The sequence below is a fragment of the Drosophila teissieri genome, chromosome 2R (assembly GCF_016746235.2).
Source record: "Drosophila teissieri strain GT53w chromosome 2R, Prin_Dtei_1.1, whole genome shotgun sequence".
NCBI lineage: Eukaryota > Metazoa > Arthropoda > Insecta > Diptera > Drosophilidae > Drosophila > Drosophila teissieri.
Window position 1 is genome coordinate 16180989 of NC_053030.1, and position 15088 is coordinate 16196076.

The 15088-nt window shown below is 47.0% G+C and overlaps 2 protein-coding genes across 5 annotated transcripts; one reads left to right on the forward strand and one right to left on the reverse strand.

Moving 5' to 3' along the window:
* Positions 1-55: 55 nt before the first annotated feature.
* On the reverse strand, positions 56-2794 carry LOC122614826 (sorting nexin-29). The gene is made up of 6 exons (XM_043789492.1): positions 2613-2794; positions 2053-2552; positions 1225-1926; positions 1008-1171; positions 429-951; positions 56-359 (listed from the first exon to the last, which is right to left on the reverse strand). Exons 1-6 carry the CDS (start codon positions 2740-2742, stop codon positions 216-218), a joined length of 2163 nt encoding a protein of 720 aa, XP_043645427.1. The 5' UTR covers positions 2743-2794; the 3' UTR covers positions 56-215.
* A 3765-nt stretch (positions 2795-6559) lies between these two features.
* On the forward strand, positions 6560-14881 carry LOC122613359 (mucin-2). 4 transcript variants are annotated; one of them, XM_043787499.1, is made up of 4 exons: positions 6560-7132; positions 11577-11840; positions 13671-14276; positions 14333-14881. In XM_043787499.1, the coding sequence occupies exons 1-4, from the start codon at positions 7033-7035 to the stop codon at positions 14755-14757; spliced, it is 1395 nt and encodes a 464-aa protein (XP_043643434.1). In that variant the 5' UTR covers positions 6560-7032; the 3' UTR covers positions 14758-14881. The 4 variants fall into 4 exon arrangements, with proteins under 4 accessions (XP_043643434.1, XP_043643435.1, XP_043643432.1 ...); XM_043787500.1 differs by having other exon boundaries at positions 14145-14276; XM_043787497.1 differs by having other exon boundaries at positions 11577-14276.
* Positions 14882-15088: the final 207 nt, after the last annotated feature.

A 15088-nucleotide genomic window follows, 5' to 3' on the forward strand; every position in this document is an offset into this window, starting at 1 on the left:
ACTGAGCAACAAATGGTTTCATTCAGTCAACAAAATTGGTAATCAATTTTAAAAAGCTGTGTAATGTATGCTATATATTTGAGTAAGTGTAAATGCTTTCAAGCCATAACAATTTTTATTTTAATCCTAGCTTAAATGTAAAGTAAAGCCTTTTCTCGGTTACGTATAATAACAAATCGCACTTTTTAACATAAAATCTATATATATGGCTGATTTTAGGCAACCTCATTCTTCTGCTTGAGACATTGCACCGCCTCCTGGAGACCGTGATCCTCGCGCTTGCGTATTCGTTCACACTTGGGACATGGCTGCTTCTCATTCGAGCACTCTGCGTGGAATACGGCTCCACAGGTTAGGCACTATAAAAAGATTTGAGAGCCAGTGTGAAAATATCTGTCAACGTTCGATTTCTTGAAAGTGCCACTCACTCTGAATGTAGTGCTGATGTGAAAGGGATACAGCACCCTTGGACTCTGGCAGATCTCGCAGATGAATCCTTTCAGGTGGCATAGTCTGCACTTTAAGACATGCGCTTCGCCCAGTTTGTAGGCTTTCTGCAGCTGCTGACATAGCACACCTCGCTGAATAAGAGCCAAGTCTGCTATGGAGTACAGGTGAATATGCTCGTACAGGTACTCCCTGCCAGAGAACTGAATTTGAAGAAGCTCGATGCTACTCGGAGCACAGGTATACAAATAAGCCCGTATGAAGTTCAGTCGGATACGCAGGGATTGCAGTTCAGCCATGGCATCAGATGCAAAATATATTCTCGGGTTCAGTAGCTGCATGTCCAGGAAGGGATGCGATCGGAATTCAGCCAGAAAAGTGGCTGCCCGCTTGCTCACGCTGTACCTTCGAAAATCCCAATTGTAAATAATGCGAGCGGGTATCAGTTGCATCTCCACATCCATGCAGCTGTTGCAGTAGTAGCCACCACTAAAGGCGCAAACTCTAAGGGGAGATAAACACGTCAGTGGAATTGATTAAGAATGACACGATGTTCTTACTGAAAGTTGGAGTAACCGATGCCCAGCGGATGCTGGCAGCTCTTGCACAGGAAACCCTGGGCATCCAGACCCGGCTCTCGAGCTAGCTGACATAGTTGGGACACCATTTGCTGCAGCTCCACCATGTCAAACTCGGAAGTGAGCAGCTCAAATTCCGAGTTGGTCTATAATAGAGTAGCATATAATATTTAATAAACTGTTTTCATAACCTACTTACGTCCAGTGACTGCAGATCACTTAGATCTTCTGAAATGGGCGGTTCGGTTTCTCGCTGGGGCTGAGCCACACTGAGATTGGAGGCACTGGCCCGAAACTTCTCCCAGATCTCCGACCAACCGGCCCCACTTTCCCGGTTGCTCTCGTGCTTTCGCAACAGCGCATTGTAGCTGCATCTGTCCGTATTTGGAGAACGCAGACTGGCGGCACTACTGACGCTCACAGATCGCTGGAAAAACCTAGATCCCGTCAGTTCCTCGGTGGGTGAAGTGGGAGTTGCTTCCAGGTCACCAGACCATGAGGTTTGCATCAGATTGGACAGAGAATTACTGCCCTGGGGCAGAAGAGAGGGTGCCTCAAGATCCAGTTCGGCGAAGGAGCTGCTGTCCACTTGACGGATGGATTTTTTCCGTAACCTCGCCTTACTGCCCGATGGAGCTTCCTGCTCTGCCGCTTCAGTCGCTTCCACTTTATCACTGCCTGTCTGCTCCTCGTTTATCACATCCATTTCATCGAACTTTTGTATTAGCAGGTCCAGGTTCTCCCGCTGGCTCAGTTCGGGAACACCAAAGTTGCTATTCCTGCTAAAGGGGCTATTCGAAATGGACTCCGAGAACAGCTCATTGGTCTGCAGAGGCTGAGGCGTTGGTATGGCTATGATATCGGAGCCAAGCGAGCTGGCCACATCAACTCCGCTGCTAATCTGCAATGGTATACTCGAATTAGTCCACTTGTATTGATAATGGCCATGAGAGGCCTCTTATCATAGGAATTCAAAAAGACGTGCTCACACGTTAATAGACATTATTGAAGGGATACAAGATCATACCGGGCAGGACTTCAGAGCGGGTGTCCAGAGATCAGATAGCTGCAGGGAGTAGTCGGGCCACTGGTTCAGCAGGCTGGAGTTCACTGGCAGATCGAATTGCACATAGGCCTCCAGGCTCTCCATAATCTTGGCGGCCGTCTCCAGACCCTCGGAGTCCCTGACAAGGGCGTTCCGCTTGTAGTACTGCGACAGCGCCGATCCGTTCTTGCGCATGTTGTTCAGATAAGAGGAGAACACCGACTCGTTGAGCGACTGGCGCACCCAGGCGCGGCACTGTCCCGTCTCCGAGGTGATCTGGCTGAGGCCCTGCACCTGCTCGATCACCTGCTTGTGCATGAAGACCATGCAGGGCGACCAGAAGCTGGGATCGGGCCTGCGTTCCACATCGCCAGCGATGACATTGAAGGTCGCGGACAGGAATGAGTCCTTCAGCCCATGCAGGAACAGGGCCTCCAGGGTGGTGCACAGGGCACTGGTCTGTTCACATAGTCCCAGGACCTCTGCCGTACGAGGATTTCTATTAATCAATGTTCATTTCGGGGGGAGTACACAGAACTTACCCAAACTCTTCTGCTTCACCTCGAACTCGATCTCGCGTGCATTTTCGTTCAGTGTATTGATGAGCGCCTCCTTCACGACATTCTCCCGTTTCGACGAAAAGTGGTTCAGGCTGCGGAACAGGGAGCTCATTTGGGTGACGATCCGGACCTTTTGTTGTGGTTTTCCGAGGGTCTTTGGATATTTGCATTAAACCAATCATCCCCAAAGTGTGACCGCATGGCAGCTCCAAAGCAACAAAGGAAAATATACTAGAAAGTCGTTAGTGTATTAAAGAAAGGCGATTCGAATGTCACCATTCTTACAAAAGCTTGATTTCTGTATAGCATTTTATTCCAGTTTAATATAGGTATTTCAAGGAATAATTCGAATTAAGTAGAATCTTAAGACCCCGCGTTCTCTACAAGTTATCGATTGGCAATACTTTTTGAAATCCTCCCGCTGCATGGTCACTCTAGAGCTTATAGTGGTCAACTGTGACGTAATTTTGAAATTCTCAACGGTTTTCTGTTAAGTTAAAAATAAATTATATTTGTAAATCCGCCAGCCAACCAATCTGCATCCATTAATAAATGCACGCCATGGCAGTCGAAAAGGTCAGCTCTTTGAGACTTCAGCGTGCTAAGCCACTCAAACTCGTTCTGGTTATTCTTGACTTTCTTCTCAGCTCAAATCACAAATCTCGGCTTATGTGTGAATGCTCGATTATGAGGGGGAAAAAAACCCCACGCAAGCTAGCAAAAAGTCGCAGCGAAACCGTCAACGAGACAGAATATTAATTGATTTCGCTTGGATCTTTCCTATCGCCCCCTTGTCAGTGTCTTGTTATTGTGTTATTGTGTTTTGGGTATTTTCGGGTTTTGTTTCAATGAACCGTCATATATTCTGTGGCCAAATGACTCATGCAGATCTCTCGATCGCCAAGGAATTTTATTAATGAAAGACCATCCCGACCGGTGGGGGGAGCCAGAAAAAAACCCAACGCACGTAGTCAGTTGATATAATACTAAAATCAAAATTTGTGTTAAGGTCACGGTGACCAACAAAAGCGACTTTATGTATCCACATACTTGTTGTTGTCAACGCATTTTTCAATATTTTTGCAATAAAAATGTTGTTGTTTTTACAGAAGATGCGCCTTGTCTTGTCGATGTGAACCAACCAACTGGTTCAGCACTCAAAATGCAAACTGGTCTCAGCCGCCAATTTGTTTGACTTTTCGACTGTTTTCGGCTTGGTGTTGTTTTTCGAAAACACATTTTCCATGTGGGCTGTGCATTCGGCAAATTGCATTTTATTGAATTTTATTGATACCAAACGAGTTGCAAAATCATTAATAACATAAACAATTTGGCAAATCAGTAATTGCGAGTGATGTTTCCTTTATTGGTGGCATTTAATACTCGCTTTGAATTTAAAAAACAGATTTTAAACCTGAAAAACAATGAGTGTAGCAGGTGCAGTTAACTTTAAGTGTTAATTAAACTTGTTAAAAAGAATCAAATTTGAATATATGAATACAAAACTCTTCAAAAGAAGATATTTATCTTGAGATCTCATGAAAGTTGCTTGTTGCAAAAAAAGGCTACCAAAACGCAGCACTTAAGTTTGAAATTTACATGCTTATATTATATACTCAAGCTTCCGCCAGCCAACTTATACATATATACAATATATAAAAGTCGGATTTCGCATGGCGAAAAGCCGTTGGAGTTTGTTGTGCGACATTAATGACGATAAACAATTAATAAGGCGCTTTGGGTGAAGGGTCGCGGCGACATTTCCCAACTGAGCCGACTCTATTAAAGTAAATAATATGTGGCGCTTTGTTGCCGCTCTTAGCTGACTGTGCAGTTTCCAAGATGCCAGCGTGTTGCCATTGTTGTGGCCAAAAAGCCGAAAAGCCCAAAGAAACCAAAGCAAACCAAACCAAACGAAAAGAAACGAAGCGGCTTGAAATGTATAAAAACGTTTGTTTTCGTAATACAATTTTGATTACTTCTTCGACGCCAGCCGCCCATTGATGGGCATTGTCTCAGCTGGGCCCCTTTGTGCGTCCCTAAGCGATTTGATTTATGGGCGGAGGCGCTGGGCGCCCAATGCTCCACCAATCAACCACTCCACTCCACCAGCGCTACCGTTGGCCATTTGCCGGGATCGCGGTCCATTTGGCAATAGCTTTGTTGTAATTGTTACACTAATAACAGCCGTGATTCCCGACACCACTGCCCCCTTCCCCCCACCAACCGACCAACTGGGCAATCACTGACATCGCAGTGGTGGCAGGGGCATGGATTTGGGGGCAATCCCAAGTAGATATCCGTGGAAGAAACTAGCAAAAATATTAGAACTCATCATATATTAATGATAATACTATGATGCTTTGCGCTTTTTTAAGATACAATTTATGTGCACCCCTTTATACGGAAACTTTCTTTCCCCCCAGCTACGCCCATTTGGAGCATCTGATGGGGCTAGGAAACTGGCTCTTTCGATCGTCGAAAGGCAGAAAGCCAAATGCCGGCACAAATGCTCAAATGCGGAACCAATAAGCTGACATAATTTTTTGTGATGGGCGCTGAAAAAAGGAAGATTTGCGCGGGCCAAATGATAATTACATTCCAGAGACATCCGAAGATATGGTCATGGTTGGCTTTCGAATGCGATCATTAACGCATTTAAGTTTGAAGACCATCGCAGATGCTTATTCAAGGACGTAACAGAAATACATCGTTGATACTAAAGCAGGATTATTGTTGAATTACCTTCTATATGCAAAGTATGAAAAGAATTTCACATGGGCGATCATGAATTGAATGGCTTATGATCACGAGACGCGATGATCTAACCACCGGTCGCGTCAATAGCCGGGCGGGCTGAAATGCCAAAAGTTCATCGATCACTGACACCGCCGACCAACTCAACGCATCTTTACTGATCTGCCAAAAAAGTCTGATCGATCGGTTCTGTTCTCTGACTCAGGCCAGTCAAGAACCCAGTGCACTGAGACAGACTACACCCGAAAAGCTTGAAATATGTCTATGTCAACAAATAAAGTATTAAAGAATTGAGATGAAGTCGAGATGAATTCGAGAACTAGAGAACTAGAACTCGCTGGGGGAAACAGGATCTGGCGAATATGAGACACATGGAAGGCATAACTTATGCATTGTTAGCATAATACTTTTCCGAAAATCAAGCCAAACCTGTCAAAACAAAACAAACCGAACGGAGCACATTCGTTTTCAATATCCATTTGCATTTCGTGTGTGTTTAATTTATGCGAAAGTTGTGTCTATTTGGGGGGCGACATGGCTATTGTCTTGTAAATCATTTGGCGAATAGCACTAATGTTAGGCGGCTGTTAGCCGAATGTTAATGTTAACCCACTATCGAACTTGCATTCAGTTATAGCTCTCAATTCGATTAGAATGCAATACACATTCGAACATTTCAATGACAGAAATTAAAGATTTTAAAATGTTGTTAATCTTGTTAATAGAACCTACTAATGGGTCCCCCAAATATTTGTGGTCCAGCTGCATTTTGAAGGTTATACCAGAGCTGGCTTACAGGGGTTAATATCTGAATGCGATCATGTTGCTTGGCTGACCTTGAACGTCATTGGCAGTAGTGCGTCAAAGTGTGGCGAGAAACCAGTATGCAAAAACAAAGCTGATCAATTAAAACAATTATTTTGCACTCTTTTCCGGTGGAGAGTAGTATGTAGTAGAATGTGTATCACAAGGGCTTAAAAGTTGGGGGCGGCTGCCCGAGCCTCTTGCATAGATAAGGCTTTCTCGCCATCGTAATTCCCATTTTTCCCAACTTATTTACCCGACACTCTGCCGCCGTCGCAGTTGGCGGCGCTGCCGGCGTCGCGGCTTTAGGCAAGCCAAGTCGAGCTTGGAGCAGCGGCTCTTGGCCAAGTTTATTGAAAGCGCAGAATCCGTGAGCTACGGACGTGTTTCGCTCGAGCGCATCGCGCATCTCCCCAAACTTCGAACTACGATCTTCAGCTCTCTCGCTCTCTCGCTCGCACCCGCTGTCCGCGCATAGCACCCTCTCGCTCGCGCACCGAAGTGATCGTGATATCGTGCCGCGGATTTTTATTCCGATTGAGAAAAGGCGGTGAAAATATTACACATTTCAGTTGTCGGCTTCGATTGCGTCTCCTGCGATTTTGTCATCGCGATCATTGTTGGCCGCATCGACGGCTCGGCAGCTCCTACGCGATATATACTTAATTGTATTCCAGCCAAACTCGCTGCTGTATCCCCTTTGGCTTGCAGGGCAATGCCCAATTCCAAATTGTTAATTGCGTGACAAATTCGAAAAAGGGGTTAATCCACAGAAATAATACGAGCAAGAAACGAAACCAAATCAAGAAGTAACGCGGAGCTGAAACTCACCCACGAGATAATGCAGTTCGATCCGAAGCCACGATGCGGTGGCAGCGTGCTTAGCTTTACCGTTATGCTGCTGCTGATCATCGGAGCCGATTTCGCCGCTGGAAGGCCTGGTATTAAATTAAAGCAGTCTATATAGCTAGAAACTAAGGCGATTGCAATTGCGATTGCGCTACCGGATCGCATATTCAATTTGCACCAGCATGCGAATTGGATTTTTGAATCAGCGATCCTCTTCGCCTTTTTTCTTTATCTCCTTCTATTTGCGGTTTACGTTTAAAATGTTGTGTGTGCTTATTGCGTTTTTTTCTGGAAGAAGCTACAAGTTTATGGGTGACATATAAAACTACATATTATAAATAAACATATTATAGATATATGGTAGAAATATAATATTATGCCAGTCAAACCGGCTTAAAAAAACATTACCATTTATGAATATTCTATAACTCACACCCATAACTTTGAGCTTCTTCTTGACGTTGTTATCTGTAACTAATTTTACGTTTTTATCTGAATCCTACTAAGTTTTATGCCGAACTGATCCCCAGTCCCCTTCCCCCTCCCTCTGTCTATGAATATCTGTTAGAAGTTCCACTTCTTCACTCACCTGTTGCATTTACAATCTCACCTCACCTGCATTCGCATTTCCAAAACTCACCGGTGCACAAGTTCGATCTCACCTCACAGTAATCTTCGATCGTGATCGTGATCATGACCCACATCGGTTGGGAGACAAGTGCTATCCCCCAGCTAACAACTAATGACAGTTGCACCAACGGAAAAGTCAGTGGGTCTGAAGTTAATTGAAAGAGCGGCTAACTTGCATTTAGGATGCAAGTGCGTGGAAAAGATAGTTATATATCAGATCTCAGTATCCTATTCAGTACTAAAGGATCTTTTTTCGAAGATCTATCTTCATTGCCCTGTTTATTTTTGTGAAGTGCATTCTCTTGACTGGTCCCAAAAGGCTTGTGCATGCAATTAGCCTTCGCCGTTGAAGAGCCTTTATAAATGCAGCCTTAAGCTGTTTTTGTTTGACAAACAAACTGAAGAACTGGGCGCCGATCATTAAGTTTTTTTTCTTTTTTGGGCTGAAAGCGAAATCAGGTAGCCACTGCAAAAACAAACAGCGAGGTTCCCAAAGGCAAAGCCGTAAGAAAAACGAAATTCGAGAAGAGCCGTTGTGAAGAGGCCTCCAAGAAAACCCAAACCAAAAACCCAAAACCAAAACTCAAACCCAATCTGAAGACGAAACTGAAACCCAGAGCTTCAGCAAGTGGGGTTACGTAAGCTGAAGATAACGTGACTGGCAAGGCTTCGGCAAAGTCGCCGTCGATCCGTCTTCCTCTTGGCGTTTTGGCGGGTTAAAGGAGGGGTTAAACGACCTCAGGAATGGTCTCCCTGGGGTGGTGGTAGTCCATGTAGTTCATAAATTTAGCGACGCTTTTGTCTAGACGATCTGTTAACTAAGTTGTTTACACCAACTAGAGACTAATGTTGTGGCGCTCTTTTTGGGTCATGGGGCCACAAACAAGAAGCTGTGACAAAAAACTTGAGGATTACGAGAAGGAATGTACCAGAAAACGGTTTAAGCCAAAGATGGGCAAAACCCATTGACCAACTAGCCGAGTTAATTGGCTACTAGCAATTAAAACGAATGCATAAACTTAGAGCTCATTTGAGGCACCCATGATGGAAATATCATTGGAGCTTAATGGTTTTCTTTGGCACGAAATAGTTATATTTCGGTCGCGGTATTCGCGGCATATTCGGCAATCAATGAACCCATCATAATGAATGGACCCGTACGTGATAATTAGCGAATTCGCACGGATCTGAAATGGGGAATCGTGCCTCACTTTCGCGTGCCTTGATTTATGATTCAGTCGCAGATTATCGTAATTAAAACACAATAGGATATCAACCAGTTATGGATATAGATGCAGATATGTAGACACATGAGTTGCGGCAGTTTGATTTCGACATTTCGACAGCCAAACTACGGCGAATTTATCAAAAGCAGCCGACACATTCCAATCTATATAGAATCGATTCTGGGGCCATTCTAAGCCATAAATATTTATTCATTTATGGGAGAGTTCGGTTTCCGTTTCAGTCAGCCTGCCCCTTGACATTTTCGAGCCAATCATAAGCACAATGAAATCGCATTTCATCTGGCGATTTCAAGTGCAATAAACACATTTTGTTTCTCATCGGAGTATAATTTACAACTTGGGATTGTGTTTTAAAGATTTGGCACGGCATTTGACACATTTCGTTAGCCATTTGGTGTGGGAGGACAGCCCAATATGTCGATAAATCCAAGGCCTGCGAGATGATATAAACGAATATTAATAAAAATCCATTACAATTGATGTTCGCTGGTTCCAGCGAAGGTTGCCCAGACAGAGAAACATGTCAAAATCAAGAAGATGGTAAACAAACTGTAAAATTGGCAAGTGCAAAATGTTTTCAACAGAAATACCCATTGTCTTTAGGTGGGTGCAGATGTCGTGAAGCCGTCAATCAATTAAAAATTAAATTCAATAAACATAAACAGTGAGGGAGATGGCGATGGTGATGGCGATGGAGATGTCGATGCGAATGAAGATGGCGCTGGAGACAAGCAAAATTAATTGGCCTGAACTTGAGCAGCGTTTTGCGGCTGAAGTGCGGGGAATTTCAATTATTTCGGCATAATCCGATATGAGAAATAAATAACACTTTCGACTGCCAGCCGTGACGCAAATCATCTTCACTATCTCTGAGCAGCATTCAAGTTTATGAGGCGCCGAGCTGCAGGCGAAAGTTCAGGGCTTCCTGTTGTACGGCCAAGCCCGTTCGTCCCAAAATGCAAATAAGCCTCAATTGCTCGTGGCCATAGAATAGAGATATGCACATGTGCTTAGCAGCCGGAACTGACTTGGCTGGCGAATTCGAAGCAACGCCCACCGCGATCTGGCTTAGTCACATTCAAGTTGACCGCAGAGCAGAAACGGCATTAACAGAATTCCCCAACGCCAGCGCCTAATTAAAATATTCCACATCTACAGTATAGCCACAATTTATTCAGTTATTCCGCTGCAAACAGGAATCGAGGCGCAGATCAGAAATCAGAAGCTGGCTGAGAATCTTTCAGATATCCAAGGAAATTATTATTAATTATACGAACATGGCACGAGCGCCGCACAATACCCATAGCGAAAATAACAAAATCGTTGTCAGTACAATCATTAGCCATTAATTCGGTTGTTGTTGCTGTCAAAGTCGGCTGTCACATGGATTCCCCGATTCCCAGACTCCCAGCGACAAGACAATGAGTGTTCATTTGATAAAACCCATTCAGCAATCGCACAGTGCGTTTCAAGAGTGTTAGGCTACGTTTCGTATTGACCCTTAAGCATTGGAAGTGCACAAAAAGAGTCACGAATGTGTGCCAATTAATTACTTACATATCTTTTTCTCGTAAGTGGACTTGTCATACAAAATAAACAAAGAAATGTCTGGGATTTTCAAACCACGATTTCTTATTTAAGATATTTAATTGGCGAATTGCCGCTATTAGGTTGAATTACTTACTAGAGTTCCATGCTCGGACGACACGAAACGCACAGTATGCCCTAGAGCCCTTTTACTTGATTCCAGTGACCAGCTGAAACGAAAGACTTAGGCAACGAACTTGATGGTTGCACACCTGTCACAGCCACACAAGCGCACATACACGTACATTGACTAACCTGCCTGGGTAACTTTTAAAATTGAATTTTTTTCTGGTGGCGGACCTTTGTGTAACTAACAGTAACCACCGCACCACACCAGACACACATCACAACAACCGCAGCAGCATCCAGCAAACCCAAAGCCAAATGTATGGCCCATCTCAGTCAATGTCAATCAATCAGCCGCCGCGGCAGCCAAATTGCCCAAGAGCCGCCCACAGCTGCCTCATCTGTCACCCAGCCACCAGCCACCAGCATAGCCACCGAAAAAGCTCCTCACCCACCAAACAGCGTGCCCCCAAATGGGAATTGAAGTACGATTTTAACTTAAAGAGAGATCCCTTTTGTTAGGAAAATATTTAATAATTGCTAAATTCGTTAGATATAAAGGCAGAGGAAAACTATACATAGTTACAGCAGTTACTACTTTACCTTCTTTTAAAATCATATTTTCATTGGATTATTATGCATTTTTGTATTACTATATTATGTCGGAATGAATATATTACAATTAGAAGAAAATCAATTGTTAAATTCATTAGCATTTAAGCATTTAACTACAAAATTACATAAATGGTATAGAAGACTTTAAATATATTTATACATGTTGTACCCAAAGTAAACTAGTTTAAAGTTACTTGTTCGGAGGTGTCCATTTATCGTTTTCATTGAATCTCTCACTTTGTCACTCTATCATACTTCCACTTGCCATCTCCACTTGCTACTTCCACTTGCTATCTCCACTTGCCACTTCCACGCTTTTCCAACGCTCCAAAGAAGCAGCCGCAGTCACAGCCACAACGAGACCCACCACATTCTGCTCCCCCTCCAACAGATGTGCGCGAGTCGCCCTTCGCCCTCGACCTGCAGCCTCCGCTGCTGCAGCCGGACGTGACCTTCAGCTCAGGCCAGGGGGGCGGTGACGGGCCGAAGGCCATCGACAGCTACGGCAACCCCATCGACGCCCTGCGACCCATCGACACGCCCGACGGGCGCAAGGTGGTCAGCGCCCAGGGCGTTCAGTTTGAGATACCCACCTATGCCTCGGGAATCACGGAGATCAGGCGGCCGGCCGATGATCTTCTGCCGCCACACATTGGTGAGTTGACAACCACGCGTGCAGCGGCTGCCAGCGGTGCCAACAGCAGAACGGAAACGGAAATGAGGACCGCGACGATACACGAAACTAAAGCTAAAACTAAAACCGAAACCAATGCCTCGACAGCCACGCACACAACCAGTAGTCGTAGATATAGTACAAATAGCACTAGCACCCGCACCGCACTAGCCGCACCCATCAGCACCACTAACAAGCTGGCCAAGCGCGAATCGCTGGGCGGCCAGTTCCCCATTGCACCACCCAGTAACCGCCACGCCCCACCCCCCTTCTCCCTGATCAAACTGAATCCCTTTGCCGCCCTGGACTCACCAATCACCCAGATCGGTTCCCATTCGAATCCAAGTCCAAGTCCAATTCCCAGTCTCTGTCCCAGTCCCAAGCACAGTCCTATGGCCATGTCCCTAGCCACAGTCCCAGCCACAGCCCCAACCAACGCGAATTGCTCGAAATACTCAATTCCGAATCCTCTCCAATCAGATGCCATCGCTGTGGGCCTGGAGCCCAGCACCGATCAGAAACCGAATCCGAATCCGAACTCATTTACTGGCACAGCATCAGCATCTGCACCAGCACCACTTCCAGCTACATCACTAACACCGCCCCTCCATGATCCACCATCACCCGACACGACGACCACCGCGGATGTGGAGGTGGAGCAGGCGCACCTGGTGCCGCTTCCACAGGAGGAGAAGGACGTGGAATCACTGCCCGATTTCATTCGGGAGTTGCAGCGCGAGGATGCGAACATTGGCGGTCCTGTGGAGTGGATGCCGGCTGCCGATGGAGCTCCGCTCAGTGTGATTGCGTGGGATCTGTTGCCACCGCACCAAGACCTGGATAATCAACGCCAGGAGGATCAGAAGCAGGCTGAGGAACCGACTATCATTACTGAGGCACAGCAGCAGCCGGCTAAGAAGGTGCAAGGCATTGTGGATCCCATTAGTCACAACATTCGCATCAGTCTTAGCAGTGGCAATGCTTTAAGCCCAGTGGCGAACACGGCACAGCCACAGTCACCGTCACAGCCGCAGGAGCACCTCCACAACGATGGGCCGGCTGATCATGGCACCAACGCGCATGTGGGCACAACCACGCCCAGCAATCCGGGTCGTTTCCCAAACCGCCAGAGAGGCACAGCGCACTACAGCACCACCAGGAGCAGTAGTACCACCCTAAGACCGCGCAGCAGCACCACAACCACTAGGCCCACAACAACCACGCCTAGGAGCACTACGACCACCCCTAGGACCACCACAACCACCAGGAGAACCACAACAACTAGCACCACTACAGCGAAACCGGAAACACGGACGGCCAACCCGGTAGTCAGTACTATTGGCACGACCGAGGATCCATCCACCTTCTATCGCCTGGACAACGAGGAGGCCTATGCCTACACACTGCCCACGTGGCTGCAGGAGGTCACCGACCCGGATCTGGATGTGGCCGTCACGTTCGAAGTGCCCGCCGATAATGATCAGTACAACCACACGCTGGCCAACGATTTGGAGCCACCATTTGAGCCCTTCATGGACCTGGGCAACATTCAGCTGACACCGCCACCCACGGACAGGCCAGCCAGCACTAGCACCACAACCACGACAACCACCACCACGGCGGCACCAACAACGACAACTACAACCACAACCACAACAACAACGCCACGTACAACGACAAGCACAACCACAACCACTCGACGTCCGAGCACGCAGCGAACCACAAAAGCACCCATACCACCCACTCACAGCACCCAAGAGCACCCAGAACCACCGCCAGTGAAACTGACCACAACCACCACCCACCACGCAGATAACACGCCGGAGGATTCGAGCAGCAGTGGCAGCAGCAGCAGCAGCGCCACCGCCTTCATCAGCACCACCCCAAGCCAGTTGGATGCAGGCAACCCTTTCGACTCGGCCACTATTCCCGCCTGGCTGCGTGACTTCGACTATCCGGATGTCGGCCCGGGCGTGCCCTTTGATCCGGACAATTTCGGAACAGCGGCATCCAGCAGCACCCGTAACCCCACCAATCCGCCACGTCCCCCCACCGTCCCGTCCGTCTCCTCCGCTTTTCCATCCAAAGTCACGCTTCCGCTTCCAGGCAGCAGCATCAGTAGCAGTAGCAGTAGCAGTAGCAGCGAGGAACCACCGCTGGTGCTCGTTCCGCCCGCTGACCGCGCGGAGGCCGCTTCCGGTTCCGACTCCCACTTTGGCTCCGTCTCCGTCTCCAATCCCGGACAACTGACCCATCCCACTTCCAACTCTGTAACGCCTTTTGCAGCCCGCTTCGAGCCATCGGCCAGCAGCTCCAGCTCCCAGAGCGTTGACCCCTTCCCACCCAGCAAGGTGGAGTACACCAAGAGCGACGAGGGCAAGGTCATCAGCACGCCGGTCACCAACAATCAGCGAAAAAGTGAGTACCTTTCACAGGTCAATGGAAGACTACTTAACACATGTTTTGCTCAACAGCGGAGACGGCAACACCTCCAGCTAGCAACACTGGGAAGTACACGGGAGGATTTGGGGCACCGCCGGGGCTGTTGCGTCCACAGTCGTCCAATCCCGCCGGCTCCAATTCCGGTACCATTTCCAATCCGAGGCCCAACTCCGACATCTATGTGGCGGGCAACCAGCACGAGTTCAGCAGCGTTTTGAAGACAAACAAGGCGAGACCCACCGTCAATCCGGGTCGCTATAGCGGTGGTTTCGGTGCGCCCACGGGAGTCCTTTCGCCTCAATCCCAGGCGGAGCCACGTCCCTTCCAGCCAATAAGCCAGCGAACGGAGCACAGGGAACAGCCATCCGGAGGCAACAGGCGGACGGACAGCCGTTTTGGTGGACCACCAGGCATCCTCGTGCCCTTCGACAACGTGCAGCGAACTGGGGGGCAGTAGAAGGCAGTCCCAGGAGTCCGCAAATACTTTAAATTATTTATAGCCCATGTACATGTACCTATGCTAGAGCTAAGTAAGTAACTCAATACTTGCGTAATAAAAGTCTCGGAACTATATAGTCGAATCCTACGTAAATGTATATGCACATAGGTAACTCTACATACTCGTGCTTCCAAACATACTTTCGTTATGTACATGGTTCAATGGGAAAATCAGCGGTTCAAGTTTGATTCTTCTAATGCTGATTGTTTTTTTATCATACATCAAAGGTTGACCTATATGGATTATGGATTTACATTCTAGCGTAAGATTTATCGCATAAACCTGTTTA